Source organism: Artemia sp. Qi Xiang Cuo, chromosome 19 (genome assembly GCF_049724085.1).
Source record: "Artemia sp. Qi Xiang Cuo chromosome 19, ASM4972408v1, whole genome shotgun sequence".
Lineage (NCBI taxonomy): Eukaryota > Metazoa > Arthropoda > Branchiopoda > Anostraca > Artemiidae > Artemia > Artemia sp. Qi Xiang Cuo.
Window position 1 is genome coordinate 23,675,651 of NC_142812.1, and position 17,058 is coordinate 23,692,708.

The following is a 17,058-nucleotide window of genomic DNA, read 5'->3' on the forward strand; positions in this document are numbered from 1 at the left end:
CATTAAAAATATCAAATTATAATCGTTTGAAAAGGGCTGAGACTGAAGAAATCCAACCAATTTGGTTATATGATATAATGCATTAGGCTCCAGAGCTTGGTTCCAAAAAAGATCAACAAAAAGCAATTATAAAAAAAAAACACAAAGAAACGACAAAAAAACAACTTCACCCTATTATACATATACTTATCTTTTTCATAATCGTCTTCCCTTACCCTGCCCTTCCTTCATTCTTAAAAAAATTCTCAGTTATGCATCGCCACTTGGACCACTTCTCCTCAGACCTCATCGCCACTTCTCCGCATGTCCAGGTTTGTAATAACTCCTCAAAATTTCCGACATTTATTCCTTCCCTTTACCCCAATCCCAAATATTTCCACCATTAAATTCACCAGCTCTTTACAATTGTGCATAAAGTGCAGTAGCTGCTTGTCACAAATACCCGACAGATATATGGATTTATCTGCGATCTAAACCTCCCTAAATTCATTTTTTTTGTCCACGTGGCAAGAAATTACCCCTTGTTGAAATAACCGACCTTAAATCTTCCTTTTGAAGCGCCGCCTTAAGTTAGTATTTCCCTTTCTGTTTCTACTTGACATCATCGGTGGTGGTTCAAGACGGTTTCACGAACGACACACGGACCGACCAATGCCGAGAGACGATTCTTTGGCCTTATCCATTACAAGTCTAATTTTTACAATTCCAGTGAAAACAAGGCTACTGAAATGCTATGGACAATTGTTTTCTTCAAGCTAATTATTTAGGTTAAATATTGTAGCTAAATGAGATAGACATAAAAGAGGATTGCCAAGATTGGGAAAATAAAAAGAATGAAAATATAGAATATCAAGTTATCGAACTCAGAAGAGAGTAACGAAATAAACTAATTGCCAAAGATATTGTAACATTTAAATTAATCTAGTATATATTAATCCACCTGTTTTCCTTCGACATGTAACAACAATGACAATTCTTGACAATTCCATCCAGCAACGTCTGCTGGATGGATCCCCGCCTCAGCAAGAATGATTTTAGGTTCTGTTTTTTTTTTGAAATTTTGAGAATGAAACAGTAAAACCTGAACAATTCGACATATTATTTTTATTATTAAAATTATTATTTTTATAAAATAATTTAAGATACGTTATTTATTTTATAAAGCGTGTATATTAAAAGTTTACTATTAAAACATTATTGATTGTTAACAAAAATCGTAGGCTATTACGGCCGAAGTATCTAGTATTTATTGAATTTCAACAAATTATTTGGAATCATTTCCATAGGATTTTACTTTGATACTTAAAGCGATTTAACGATCCCGTTGCCGTCGTTTCTACGCGTTTTGTGCTTATCTGCATTCGTTAACTTTTATTGGACATATATTTTAGCTGAATTATAATACTAACTATAAGCTGCTTTTTTCCTAACTGGGACCAAATGTGCAACTTGGTAGGTATCCAAAAAGGGAAGAACGAGGGAGGTGATGAAAGAATGAGGTGGACTATAGTTCTTAGTTTCATAAATATTGTCAAATAAGGCCTTTCCAATTGCCAGAGCCAAAATGTCAAACAAAAACAAAGTTGTTCACACCAGAGCCGTTCTCAGGGTTGGTAGCTACCGAGGAAAAATTAATTACAGTGCCCCCTCCTGATTCAAATATTAGCAATTCCCCAACCGCAACGCCCCCACCCAATACAAGGCAACTGGGTTAATTACCCCAGTTACTCCACCCCCTCCTAGGAATGGCTCTGGTTTTGACTAAATATCACATGAAGAAACATGAAACACAAGAAATTTCTCACTTAAATTCTTTCTTTTAAGTAAATATTACATTATTGCATATAATTCGTCACATTAAGTGACATGTCTCAGTGTAATGGACAGCCCTTAATATGCCTGAGCGGATGTGAACCAAGGATTACCTCCTTTTCTAAGTTTTTCCAAGTTTGTCCTTTTATAACGGTTTCTCCTTTTAAGTTTATTTTCTTTTTTAAGTTCCACAATGATACACAGGGAAGCAAATTTTTAAGTCAATTGTATGACCATTAGCGGCCATAGGCCCGGGCAGAGGTGGCGTCTGCCCCCCCCCCAGTTTTTCTGACATCTGTAATTAAATTCCGTTTATTTTATATTTTTACACTCCTATGATATACCTCCCCCCCAGATTATGAGGCCTAAAACCGCTATTGTGTATAGCTTTTCTTTACTTAATTAACTCCCGAATCCCCAACCTTATTTTCTCTAGCATTAATCTTATGCGTTTTCTTATTAATTTATTTCCCTCCTTCATCTCTGTTATCTGTTTCTTTTACTGTCCCCCTCTCTTTGCTGCGTCTTTCAAAGTTTTCTGTTAAAGCATACTTGTTATGGCAAAGAGTAGTTATCGTTCAGAAATTCTACACTTTAGAATTTCGTTTATCATGTCCAAGAAAAACGATTTCTGAAAATTGATTTCTGTAAAAGTAAACAAGTTGTTTGATAAAGATCTAAACTCCTTATCTGTTTAGAATTGTGTATTAAAAACTGTAAATTTTTTCGACGTCTTTTTGATAGCCACAGTGATAATTACAAGATTGTATTTATTTGGGGTTATTTTTGTTTTCCAGGGTTCTTATCATGGTCAGCCAGCTTTGCAACAGATTCCTCAACAAGCTATTGCTCAGCAAGGTTTAAGCCAACAAGCATTTGCGCAACAAGCCCAATATGGTCAGCCTCAACAAGCTCAAGTACAGCAAGCTCAGTTGGCTCAAGCACAGCAAGCCCAGCTAGCTCAGGCCCAACAAGCACAAGCTCAGCAGTTTCAGCTAGCGCAAGCACAACAGGCCCAAGCACAACAATTTCAGCAAGCTCAGGCGCAGCAAGCACAAATAGCACAGGCACAACAAGCTCAATTTGCTCAAGAGCAGCAAGCCCAATTTAATCAAGCCCAGCAAGCTCAGTTTGCACTCACACAACAGTCACAGTTTGCCCAAGGACAGCCGGCACAGTTTCAACAACCACAATTTGTTGAACAGGCTCAGCAACCGGCAGTGCAACAGCAATCATTCCAGCAGTTTAATGGAATAAGTTCTCAGCAAACTCCACCTGAACTCCTTCCTTCACCTCCTTCTGAACTTGTCCCCATTACCTCCTTTGATCATTCTGCTATTGATTGTGCTACTTGTGATTCAAACCCATGGGTTCCAGTTGAAGGAGAGCCCATTCGTGGAGGCAAAGAAATCGAAGTTGCAGCAATCCAACCAATTGTGAATAACATCATTGAAGAGAATCAGGTAGTTCAACAAGAAAGTGAAAGTTTTGGACAGCAGTTTGTAGAAACTGCTCCAGCTACTGAAGCCCCTTTTTTTGAAAAGCCTATTGTTCCTCTCCCACAGGTTCCACAAGAAATTACTGAAACCCAGCAGTACCAGGAGACAGTAGCTGCAACTTTTGCACCAGCCGTCCAACAAGAACAAGTTTTCCCTTCATTTCCTCAAGAGCAACCCACAGTAGTTCAACAACAGCAAACTGTAATTCAACAGCAACAAACTTTTGGTCAACAGCAAGAAGTTTATAACCAAGAGCAACAAAATAATCAACAATTCATCGAACAAGCTACAAGTGCTCCCTTCCAACAGTTCATACAAGAAACAGTTGCACCAACACAAAGACCAGAGTATTTTAATCCTCCAGCCCCTCAGCCTCCTCAGGTTCTTGCCGTTGAACAGCCGTCGTTCCTTAGCCAAGAGGTACCAGTACAACCAGTACAACAACCTATTGAAGAATTTTTACCGGCAGAAGATTATTTACCCCCGCCAACTGTAAGACCTGCTCCTGCAACACCGGAAGTAGTAGCACCACCCGAGGAAGAATACCTTCCACCCCCTACTGCAGAGTCTCCACAATTTCAACAAACACTGCCACCATTCAGCCCCGAAGTTCCACAAGTTGAAGAAGAATACCTTCCACCTCCTCTTCCACAATCAACAGCTCCTCCAACCCCACTACAAACAGCTCCACCTACTGTAGCTCCACAGCCTGAATTTTTCCAGCCAGCCGAATCTGTTCCTGAAAATGTGGCCCCTACTAATGAATATTTTATACCTGAATTGGACTATCTTCCTCCTCCCAGCAATAACGGACCTGAACCACCCAGAAATACATTTTTCCCACAGGAACAGGAGCCTCAAAGGACTCCATTTTCCGAGATAGCAGATATTAGAAACAAACAGACGGAGCAAGAAGAGGTAAGGGGAATTTTAATTCATTTTGCTGAATCACTCAGCTTTTAAACACATAAAACTGAATTGAGTAGATACGAAAAAATATTCATAGCCTGTTAGTTATAAATGAACTATAGGAGCAACTACCAATTGCATATCTTAAATTATAGCATTTCTTCTTCGAGATTTTTAAGCTTCAATTTAATCCATGCTTTCGAAATCTCAGTTTTAGTTGTTTTTTTTTCAGTTTCTATTCATACCTTTATTTCATTATTATTTCTATTTTCTGTTTGCTTTACTTTTAGTTTGTCTGAGACACAACTTCATTGCCATATTATGACTTAGGAATTTTGTTCTTACTATAACGAATTCTAGTCTGCGTTTATTTACAAAGAATTCGATGTTATCAAAACCCGAGTAAGCCTGCAAATAAATACTAACGAAAATATTTATGGAAAAAAAGTAAAGTAATAAAAAAAACTCGAGCACAACTTTCGTAATTGCAGCAATTTTGGCTGTCTGGTACTCCAGTACTTATTCGCAAATTATATGGTAGAATACATTTGGAATAGTACAAAGTGAATTATAAAAGGTGAAAATTTAATTTTCGATAAATTTCAAAGTAGTACATTCGCAGGAGAGTTTTTTTTATTTCGGAGTCTAAACTATTTTGCATCCAAAACTAGAAATGACTAGATTCAGATTACACTCTGATTCAAATGGCTCAATTTTACATGAAGGTGAACTTTCTGGAATGCATGACTAGAAAAAGAACTGATATTCACTAAAACGGGCTATTATTATCCCTAATCTATTTGCAAATAGATATTTCATCAGCTTTGATGCAAATGCAAAACTGAAATGAAAGAAATATTAAAATCTAAATGTGACCTTTTCGTAATCTTGAAATTTATATGCTATTTAAACTTCAATGATTGCAATTCTTGGAAAAATCGCTCAATTGTTGTTACTAATTTAGCTGAAAATGCATATGAATAAGTTTTCCAGAATAAAACAGAAAGCCAAAGGAAAACACTTAAAGATGAGAAATATTTGTCTTTGAGAGAGTAATTATATTATGCTCCTTCCTATTAATTTAATTATTAACGAGGACTTTTGTTTCTAGGTGGCTCTTTTCTTCTCAACGGTTTCACCCACAGCTAACGCAGAGCAGCAGGACTACGTACTGCCCCAAACAAAGTAAGTGTTTCTGAGTTAATTAAAACACCATTTTTTTTAGTTAGAAACCTAACTAAATATCAGGAAACCAACTGTATTACTATTGCCACAAAACTGCTATATTGTCAACCCCCCAAGGCACACATTCTGGAAAAACAAAACCCTATTTTTCCCAACGTTTTTTAATTCTTATAGTTCTGTAGTATACCTGAGCTGCTCTTTTATCATATGCGTTTTGAGCTGCAGAAAACGATTCCCTCATAGAGATTAGAATTCCAATAAAAAAATATTGGTACCTAAGGGTGGAAACTGGCGCTATTGTCGACAGTAAAACCAACGCTACCTAGCGCTTGGCTTTTCTTGAGAGATTTAAATTTTATTAATAAAGTAAAATTAGTTCAATTAATGTAGTTGTCAAAATTAGTGCATTAATACTTGTCTGATCACAGTTTCTGAGAAAACACAATTAGGAAGCCTCAAAAAATGCCAAGAATCACCAAATTCTTGATGGGGCTTGTGATTTGTTACGCACTAGCGCCAGTTTCCAATCTTAAATGTTGCCCACATTCTTTCGTTCAAATCACAGTAGAGAGAATACATAGTATTCAAACATGTTATAATCTACGTTAAAATTACGTGTAATAGACTGAAACTTAAACAAGATTCCCACTCCGCGATTATACAAGCGCAATTCTGATGTGCAGTTTACAGTATCTATATAGAAAAACCTGTTTTTGCCAGAAAGCAACTGAACTAAGGCTGTGACGTATTTGCTCAGAGCAAGTACGTGTGGTATGAAATGCGTATCATATTTGGAAAAAGAAGACGCTAGAGTAAACAGTGGTTCAAATCCTCACCACTGTGCTTAGGCCTTAGATTCTGGTTAAAAAGTCACCTGAAAGAAAGTAACTTTGTGATAGGGACGCCTAGGATTTTTATGCTCTTTTATTCTTCTTTCGTTAATTTAAATGAATAACTATATGATAAAGAAATGAATTTGAATAGTAAAAAATCTTCAAATTAATCGTCTCTGCAACAAAGTTTTAACACAGTTCAAGGTGTAACCTTTTTGATTTATTTATTTTCATTTTTTTTATTATCGAACCAAACTGATAAATCAGTAAAAAGGACTTGTATTACATATACGTGTATTTCATTTGTGTAAAAGATACTTTACATTGCCAACTTTAAGTTGACGCTACTAATTCATATCCATGACTCATATGCTTGGTAATTCATGTATATAGACTAATTAATATTCATACAAGAAATTATACGTAGGGTTGAAATCCGTCCCGATTTAGCGGGAACATCGCCCTTATGGACCTTCATACCCCAACATACCAATAAGACCAAAACGCTTGGATAAAGTATCGAAGAAACGCCACTGTGGAAATAGTATTTTTGCTGATGTTGACCCAATGGATTAATGGAGGCAATTGACTGTTCTAGTTTAAGTACACGCTGACGTGCATCTAGTTTTATTAATACGCAAACGGGAAAAAGACTTGCTAAAGAAGATGAAAATTTTACAAAAATTATGTCGCAACCTATTTTGTAACAACAAGCTCCGTGTAATGGTGCTCTAAAGAGAAATTAAATATACCAAATGATTTCTCACCTCATCTCTGAGTGTTGTTACAGGGTCCTAGCTATATATGACAACCTTAATTAGTTATAAACTATACTCTATGCAAGGGCTAGGTTTGTAAGATAAAATTGACTAATATTCCAAAGCAGAAATTTATTGCTATTTTCATAGTTAAAAAAAGAATACCTTTAATATTCGTATACCCGTAAAAAACTGTGTACATATTTTTTGGACCCTTTTATATTATTTGTTCTCTGATAGGCACAAAATTGCATTACTATTTGTGCCAATGTAAACTATTAGTTGTCTTTTTTCGTAATTTTTGGCTATTGGTATGTTCAAATTTTATATAAATTGTTTTTTATGCTAGCTTTAAACCTTTTTCATTCAAAAATAGCTGTTTTCAATTTTTAGGTCTATTCCGATTAAAAAAAAATGATTTTTCTTCTTCCAGCGCCCCTGTTTTCACTAGGAATCAACCAGAAGCACCATCTTCATTCAATGAAGAAGTGAGGACCTCTGGGTCAAATGTGCCCTTTGGCACCCGATTAAACGGTAATTACATTACACTTTTTTAAGACTTTTTTTCTGCGTAATTTTTATTTTTTAATGATTATTTGATTGCAGAGCTTCTGAAACAAAAAAAACACACACGCACGCACACAAATCGCATTAATAGCCTACCAATGATCTAAAACGGCCCTCATCATCCCCTCACTCCCTAAAAAACATGCATTTTCCTGTGACACACTTGGATTTACGATTAAAATACCGAATATCAAAATGAGACCTTTTGGATGATCGAATTTTCGTCTTTAATACAGTTTCTGTGCATTCTACCAAATAGAGCATTATTATTGTAAATAAAGGGGTAAAAACGCCTAATGTTCTCATAGATATTTGGACTTTGCTGGGATCTGTTTTCTTTTCCTTTTCTAACTTGAAAAAAAATGAATATACTTTCACTCATGTTTTTTTATATTCTGGGTATTAGAAAGGGCATAGAAAGTCAAAGTAATGGCATTAGTTACAAATTTTGTTTTTTAAGGTTTAATTTAAATAATTAAGTTAATTTAATTAAGGTTTAATTCTGTTTTTCGTCGTACAATTTCAAAGTATGGAGAGTGTAACCCTAATTCTGTAATCGTGATGAAATTCAAGAGCACATATTATGGTACCTTGTTTCAAAATCATCAATGGCACAACCAAAAACAACTGAAATAAAAATGGTTAGTCACCACTGCGTTTTAAGCCTTTTTAGTACACAAAAAAATTAAAAGTTTGTAGGTTAATATACTACTAGGAACGGTTCCAAATGAAAGTTTTGGCGTGAAAGATAGTTAAGAAATCCTACACTGAAATACCTGTTTTAGATCTCATCTCAACTTCTATCAAACCAGTTTTTTTTTTCAAGATCCTAATATACATTTATTGGTATGCACTTTCAATTCAACAATAATTATGATACAAGTTAAAATAAAACATTCGGGCGTCTTAATATTTCTCAAATACATCATTTCGTTAGTAATTCAATAAGTGAAGCAGCAAAAATGCCTAAATCTAAAAATAAGTCTCATATCCTAGGAGCAACCAAAATTGACATCGTAAGCATGAGGTTAGATATGAATTACGGATGCCGATCCTCATATGTCGATCCTAAAACGGAAGGATGTATCTAGTACTTTTTTTTAATATTTTAGAAAAATAGGAAATTCCTTCTAGTATATTTTTATTCGCTGGTTTCTTTTGCAGAGAAAAATGACTTCATCGGATCAATGGATTCAATTAAGGGGGGGGGGGAGAGTATGCCTCTTCCAGATATTTTGGTCTTCTTTTTTGAAAAGTACCTTTTTATTGGGGGGGGTATGTTTATTGAGAATGACTATTTTTGGTATTTACATTGAAAATATGACAAATTTGCAAACCTCTAGATATTAAAAAAATTATATTTTGCTCTCCCCTCTCCTATTTTTTTGTGAATTGACGCCGTTGTGCAGGATATAGGCCATTACTAGGGAAAAAATCTTTTAGTGCCCCTGCTTAATCACTATCAAATGTATTTTCCCAAGAGGATACCGAAATGGTCTGTAGCACTTCTAGGGATGACATAATAACTGTAATCCCAGAGCAAAGGGCCCAAAAGTATGCAAATAGCCTATATAGAACAGGGGGTCGTAGGCAAATTTCACAGTCAACGTCACAGCCAACTTAGTGAGGAGCAATGCATCTCTTACCTGTGGTGTTTTATCGGTTGGTCCAAGGAACTTGGGAGAGGGATCATTTAATAGTAAATCCAAATTTTCACTGCCATTGTAAGGGCCGAAACGGACCTAATCGCGAACCGTCACCCTTCTAATGGCCAAGCTCTAGGTCTAGTAATGGTCTAATGGCTATGGTCTAGTATACCCAAATGTAGTATACCACATGCAATGATTTCTTAAGAATTATTCTATTCTAAGTCCTGTTGCAAGAAGCTGTTCCTTTTGAAAAGTTGAAAAACCTAATTTTCAACCTCCTGTAAAATTATGAAAATTATAGTTACGCCTTCTCGTTGTTTGCACAATCATGCATGATTTGTTGAAGCCGAACCCCACTTTTGTGGTTTTGAAGATTTTAGCATCAAAGAACTCCGCTGACTTAGTTTTTTATAATTACGTTATGATTTCATAAAAATACAATTAAACGACCAAAAATTACATAGCCTAATTTTAACAACAATTTTTTCCCAAAATCTATACTAAAATGGGGTAAATATTCTTCATGTTAAAAGCCAATAGGAAATTAAGGGATCCTAAACGTTCTCTCCACCGAATGACCTGTAAATTGTCATAAAACTGTCAACAATTTACTTGGTCAATTTTTTCCTTTGTTTGTTTTATAAGGTACAATTTTGCAACTGAACTAGACATACCTATCTCCTGAGGTGATAAAAAAAAAAAAAAATCACTCCTATGTTTATTTGTTTTGTTTTTCATCTAGCTTTAATGGTTTCTAAATGGAAATTGTTTTTCTCTATTCATAAATGAATTTAACTCAAGCTTTATCTCTTGATTTTTTTTTACATACAAAGCTCTTACGCAAAAAAAAGTTTCTCAAAAGAGCCATTGTTGATAATAGCAGCATCTATTCTGTTTTGGATAGCTTAGATTCAAAAATGCAGGATATATTCCTTAACTTAATCTATGACATTTGAAACAGATCAGAAGTGGCAGCAATTCTTTCAGAGGGATGTGAGCAAAGGCGTATACATAATTTTTGTTAGAGGGGGGGAGGGTACAACAAACTTTAAAAAACGCATAAAAAGTCGGTCTATATGCATTTTGTTACGTCTTTATAAGTTTGACAAAAAATTAGAGGGTATGGTGGGGGGGTTCAAACCCCGCAATCCTCACCCCCTTGGATATGGTCTTGGATCTGAGGCTCATCTTTTTAGTTCATTCCAATTTCAAACACACTAAAGTTAACTATTGATGAATTATTCAGAAGCCATTCAATTTCCCTCAGAATCCCCCCTCCCTCTGGAGTGGCTTAGGTGTTAGAAAATACATATGACTTCTCAGTCTTTCCCCCATATGTTTCATAGCGTCTTTGTGCATCTTCTTTAACCGACAGTATAAGTAAAAGCTTTTTTGTCTTCCGCCTCTAAGTTTCTGGTGAAAACAAGCCATGACTCTTACTTTAACACCGAATTAACCATGGCTATATATGGAAGTCTAACTATATGCTATGTAAATTTATAACCACTCTTGCTTAAGAGAAATCAGTAAATTAGCTTGCTTAAAAAAAAAGAATTCTCTGATGTCACTGTCAGTATTTTCTTACATCATCACATAGTCTTGCAACCACAATTTTCTTGTTGGATTTATAAACTGCACCTAACTTCTGTCAGTATTACGTCAAGGTCTTCCATTCAAACACACGTGTACCGGGGGGCTTCATGGGCAAATCCCCCCCCCCCCTCCAAAATTGTTTTGGTATTTCCATAATTTCTCATAGCTGGTAAATGTCTTTTGTTTTGTTAGTAGTTGCCTTTCTCCCCTCGAAAAAATTCCCCTGCTGTTGCCTGGCCCAATAGATTTAATTTTTTTTTTTTAAATTGAAATGAAGAAGTTATTTAGTGGCAAGGTTTAAACTTCCATTTAAGGAACGATAATTAACATAACATTTTTCTGAAGTGGTAATTTGTTGATGAACTTGTGTTTTTTGGTGTAAATATCTAGATTGTCTTGGAATTGAATATTTTTTGCAGCATTTTTGGGGAAAGGTCATCAGAATCGGTGGGGAATGGGAGTAGCTCCTGCTTGATATACTTCTCAAAAACTTTTTGTTATTTTATTGGTTTAAAATTTCAGTACCAGGGGACCTAGCTTTACTCGGTGAAGAGAACTTTAAACATAAAAATTGAGTCTGGCGTATTCTCCCTCCCCCGTCGTACCCGCGGGAATGCAATCCCTCCATACTCTGATTCACACAAAAAATACTTTTTTGTGTAATGGGCCTCAGGCGGCTTAGTGCTGCAGGGACTTGTTAGCAGTAGTAGTATACCTTCATTTTATTTTTTTGCCTAGTCAATTCGTGGATTGGTGGCTCCGAACTGTACAAATGAAAAACAAACTGAATTTACTAAAAATCCAGTCCACAATAACAATATTTTTCGTTAAATCAAACAGTTCGTGGTAAGGAACTGTAAGTAAGGAGCGACCCGGCTCAATAGTAACCGAAACTCTAAAAAACGGAATTTTGATACCAATAGATACAGCAAAAGAATCAGATTTTAATGTTGATTTCAAATACATCAGTTTAGTCAAGTTTAGTCTCACTCATCAAAAGTTACGCGCCTGAGAAAATTTGCCTGATTTTCGAAAAAAGGGGGAAACACACCCTAAAAGTTATAGAACCTTAATGAAAATCACACCATCAGATTCAGCGTATCTGAGAGACCTACTGTAAAGGTTTCAAGCTCCTATCTGCAAAAATGTGGAATTTTGTATTTTTTTTTTGTCAGAAGAAAGATCACGGATGCGTGTTTATTTGTTTTTTGTTTGTTTGTTTTTTTTTTGTTTTTTTTTTCCCCAGGGGTGATCGTATCGACGCAGTGGTCCTAAAATATCGTGGGAGAGTGAATTCGAACGGAAATTAAAAGTTTTAATGCCCTTTTTAAGTGACCAAAAAATGGAGGACAACTAGGCCCCCTCCCACGCTCATTTTCCCCCAAAGTCACCCGATCAAAATTTTTAGGTAGCCATTTTGTTCAACATGGTCGGAAATATTGTAGATATGTCTTTTAGGATGACTTAATCCCCCAAAGCCCCGGGGGGAGGGCTTAAAGTTATGAACTTTACCCAATGTTTACATATAGTATTGGTTATTGGGAAGTATACAGACGTTTTCAGGGGGATATTTTCTGGTTGTGGGGGGTCGGGGTTTATGTGGGAGAATCTTTCCACGGAGAAAGTTTTCACTGGGGGAAGGGACATTGCTATGAAGGGGGCGTCGGATTTCCCAGCATTATTTAAAAACGATCATAAATTAAATAAAAAAAAAAAAGTTTTTCAACTGAAAGTAAGGCGCAACATCAAAAATTAAAACGAACAGAAATTATTACGTATATGATTGGGTCCGCCCCCCCCCCCTAGTCAATATCTTGCTCTTTAAGCCAAAGATTTTTTGTACTTTCATAAGAGCTATTTATTCTAATTAACGGCCTTTATGATTAAGGGGTCATTTTTAAAGAATTGGAACAAAATTTGAACTTTAGCGCAAAGAGTGAGGTATTAACTAGGGGTCGAACCCCCTAATATACGTATTAAAAATATATGAATATAGAAGTTCGTTACGTAAGTTAATTCGTAAGTTACGTATATTTATTACTAATAAAAACAAAAATAACATGTTTGTAAAAAAAATTTAATAACTTTCGAGAAAACCATTTAACCAAATAAAAGTAAAATTAATATGCAAATTTTGTTTTAATTATTCATGTACGGTGAGCCAAAATCAAAACCTGCATTATTTCAAAAACGTTCAAAAATTAAATAAAAAAATAATTTTTTTTAACTGAAAGTAAGGAGCAACATTAAAACTTAAAACGAACCGAAACTATTCTGTATATGGAAGGGGCTGTCCCCTCCTCAGCGCCTCTCTCTTTTCTCTTTAAAGTTTGACTTTAACTCACAAATTTAATTTTTTTAAACAATAGAAACTTTAGCGTAAAGAGCGAGACACTGAGGAGGGGACTGCCCCTTTCATATACGGAATAATCTCTGTTCGTTTTAAGTTTTAATGTTGCTCCTTGCTTTCAGTTAAAAAAAAACAGTTTTTTTTTATTTAATGTCTTGCTAAGATCTTCTCAACGATCAGTCGACCAGTTCTTTCAACTTACGAGATTCAGTGGACCTGCAAGGTGGCAAATTAATTATACAATAGCTGCATACAAATTTAAGACAAATAGAAGATCAAATAAAATGCAAAATTAACCCCGGTTGGAACATTTAAAAATAGTAATTACGTGATTGATATTCACCCACCCTTTTCGTGCGGTCAAAATTCATTATGGCAGTGTTCTTCCAGTTGTTAGGTCAGTTAGCAGAGGATTTAAGAGAAAATATTAAGAGTGTATGGAGGGGGAAATTAAATTTTTCAAAAGTTTTGACCTCTATAAATCGTTTTTCTACACCAGAAAATGTTAGCGTACCAACTTTCAGAAAAAGCTATATTGCTGTATACAGCAATATACGTTCTTTCCACTGGCACCGAATTTGACGCTACAGCAATAGGTAAATACAACAAGAAGCAAAAACAGAGCACAAAAAAGGTATTTTGCAAAATCAAGTGTGGGGGGGGGGGAAATGTAGCAGGGGACAAATACCCCCTTGTCTCGTTCCCCATTTGAAGCCATTGATTGATGCTATGTTTATAATTTTTTTTTGTCAATGTGTCAATTGTGTACTTAGTTGGCTTATGTTTATTTTTGTGCAATTGTGTGCCATTATCTGCTTAGGCTACTTGCAAAATAGCTAGTTACTAACATTTGCTACACAATTTTAATTTTATTCGATGCCAATGCTTGATTCAATACGCTTGGCGAAATTCCAGAAAATACTATATGTAAATTATTGATTTCTCTGACTATAGTTGGGGTTAGAAGGGGGCCAATTCTGGAACTTTATTTCAAAAGAGATTTTTGTCTTTTCCTGAGAAAACAGATATTCTTTTGAGTGTTTTTTTTTATGATTTTGTGACCCCACTTACCTTACTGGAATGTTAAGATCAAGCAGTAACTACTATGTCGGATATTTATACATCCTTACTTAGAACAATCTTAACCTTTAAGTTGTTTTTGTTGCACAAGTTTACTTGTATTGACTTGATTTGGTGAAAGATTTTCGACGTACAACTGTGAAATCCTAAAACCTGAATTCGTTAATTAAATTCTGCTATATAATTTTCTAATTCTTCTTAAATATGCTTTTACTATTATGAGTAGCTACGTACACATGTGTTATAAATCGCAAAATTCAACAAAGTGTCAACTCCTAAATTTCTAAATGTGCCGCTGTTGCAAATCTTAAACTCGAATTCGCGAAGTCTTGATTTGATTTGTAATTTCCAGTATTTTTTAAGAGATCAAGTATAACCTGAAATTTTTAAGGAAATAGCTTATTACAACGATTTTGTAATGGCTAATTAAATTAATGTTTTGTTATAATTAAGCCTATGAAATACGTCAGTATAGGAAGGGACAAAGGCTGCAAAATAAATTGCTTTAATCGGCTTTTTGCATTTCAGGGCCCTACCGCTACAGACGACGAAAGCCTTATAACAAGAATTGAACGCCAAGCTAGATATGATTAACCTGAGAGCATGCCAAGTGAACTAGTGCAATTTCCCCCGTATTTAAATTAGCCCAGCATGGACCTGCATGTTTACAACCCTGGCTCTGGACAACTGAACCCTATTTGCTTTTCTATCTATCTTTGGGCTTTGGTTACTACTCATGCTATGCTATAACTCGCTTCTCTTTTTTTCTACATTCAATTTCTCTTTCCTGACCCCCTAGTTCTTTCAGAATTTCCAGCAGTTACTGCTACTTCAGCTACTGCACAGTTCGGAAGTCCAGAGTCTTTCGAAACCAGCTTACCTGATGAGGGACCAAAGCGTGGTGACTTGGTACCCAATCAGCCTGTGAAAAATTCAAATTCAGATAGTGATTTTTTTGCACCCCAAAAAAACAGTCCAGTTGAAGTTTTCCTGAATCCTAACCAACCTGGTAGTGATTTTGAAGTACCCAGTGATTCTGCAAGCCCTTCTGCTTTTCAACGACCTGCTTTCAGACCTGTTAGTAATTTCCAGGATCTCCCAGTGGGACAGCCTTTCGCAGCATTTAATAATCTTCCAAATGATGCACCAGAACCAGTGGGAGATTTGACAATTTTTAAAATTGGTAATAATAAGAATCCTTCAAAACTCTCTTTACCACCCTTCTCACGTCCTTTCCCAAATTTTGCCAATAGTTTTAGCAATTCAGAGGCAAACAGTAACGCCGGATCAAGACCCGAATTGAAGGAAGGGAGTTTGGACTTGTTCAATACTATTGGAACTGATTCTGATAATCGACCCCTCAATTCAAACTCTTTTAGTGCACCTTTAGTTTTTGATAATAATCCTCCTAATTCTGGCAGCTTTCCCAAAGCCAATAGTGATTCTGATTCTTTGTCCTCCAACGAACAGTTGCCACCTATCAACTCCCCAGTACTTCAAAACAATTTTATTCAGCCAAATAAAAACGTAAATGAGTTTTCGTCTTTCCAATCTGTTTCAGATAATAACGCTGGTACCCTAAATGTCAATTCTCAGATTCCGGTCTTTGAGCAGAAAAATCTTTCCGAGAAAAATGAATTTAACCTTCCAGAATCCTCTGTTTCTGCCAACTTTGAGTCAGATAACCCCAATGAAAAACAAAGTGGCTCGGTTCCTCTAAGTCTATCTAATGGTGTAGTAAGTGGTAACCTCCCGGTGTTGAATACAGTGAACCCTAAATTTGAACAAAGTACCTCAGTACAGCCTAGCCCGGTGATTCCTAAGCTAGAAGAAAGTATTTTTTCTCCAACAAACCCGTTGAACCAAATTAAACAAAATTCCTTCTCTAGTTCTCAAAGTGGTATAAATAACCCAGTTTTTCAGTCGTCAGTAAAGACACCTAGTGGCAGCAAAAGAATAGTTAAAAAGAAGAAAAAAGTTAATAGTGTAAGCTCGGGAAGTGCATCGAGTGTTAGAATCACTGATGCATCATCAACCCGATTTGTTCAACCCAGTGAACCCTCGCAAACTAGGTTGCCAAGTCTTACTGGTGTAGGCCCCATACCCCCTCGTAATTTTATAGTCCAACAACCAGTTGATGAAGATTACTTAAAGAATTTTCCAGAAATAGCAGCACCTGAAGGCGCAGATGTGCCGGATGACGAGTTTGCTGCAATAAAAAGTCAACTCTATGAGCTAAAAAAGGGAGGGAAATAGCTAATCTAACAGGCTATGCTATGCAGAAATCAAATTCGTTGTATTTTTTGTGATTGAATGAATGTTATATTTGTAGATTATTTATATTTGAGTGCGAATGTTTTTTAGGTTGTGAGAATATGTTTTTTTTTAGTGTTTAAGGAAACACTGTAATCTCTATTGAGATGAGTTATTTTCTGTCTTATATGGTCAGTGTTATTGTATTTGCTCAATTAAATTAAAATTATTGTTATCTAATTATTCCTTATTTTAAACTTAGTCTTCAGAGATAAAATTTTAGACCCAGTGGTAAAATAATTCTTAACGCTCAGGATGGTAGAATTGTCCACTTCTTTGACATTTATTATTCTCAACCTAAGAGGTAGGAGGTGGGGAAGGGGTGTGTGGAAAGGGGGAACATAAAAGACGTACTACTTGTGACGTCTAAATGCTAAAACTATCAAATTTTTCACCAGAAATTTAATTATAAGGAATATAACTGGTACTTTACTCTAAATTAAAATCGATTTAGCAAAAGAGCAAATGGGATGAAAGATATAAGAAATAAATAAAATTTCAGTGTATATT

At 35.5% G+C, this 17,058-nt stretch overlaps 1 protein-coding gene across 2 annotated transcripts in view; it reads left to right on the top strand.

The window, feature by feature from the left end:
* LOC148940630 (uncharacterized) overlaps positions 1–16,728 on the top strand; it is a 35,420-nt gene extending 18,692 nt beyond the window's left edge. For both annotated transcript variants that reach the window (XM_089105349.1, XM_089105350.1), the window contains 4 exons: positions 2,610–4,229; positions 5,332–5,405; positions 7,430–7,530; positions 15,044–16,728. In XM_089105349.1, the coding sequence (XP_088961475.1) occupies positions 2,610–4,229; positions 5,332–5,405; positions 7,430–7,530; positions 15,044–16,491 (3,243 nt within the window). In that variant the 3' untranslated portion in view covers positions 16,492–16,728. The remainder of the gene's footprint in view (positions 1–2,609; positions 4,230–5,331; positions 5,406–7,429; positions 7,531–15,043) is intronic.
* The last annotated feature ends 330 nt before the right edge of the window (positions 16,729–17,058 follow it).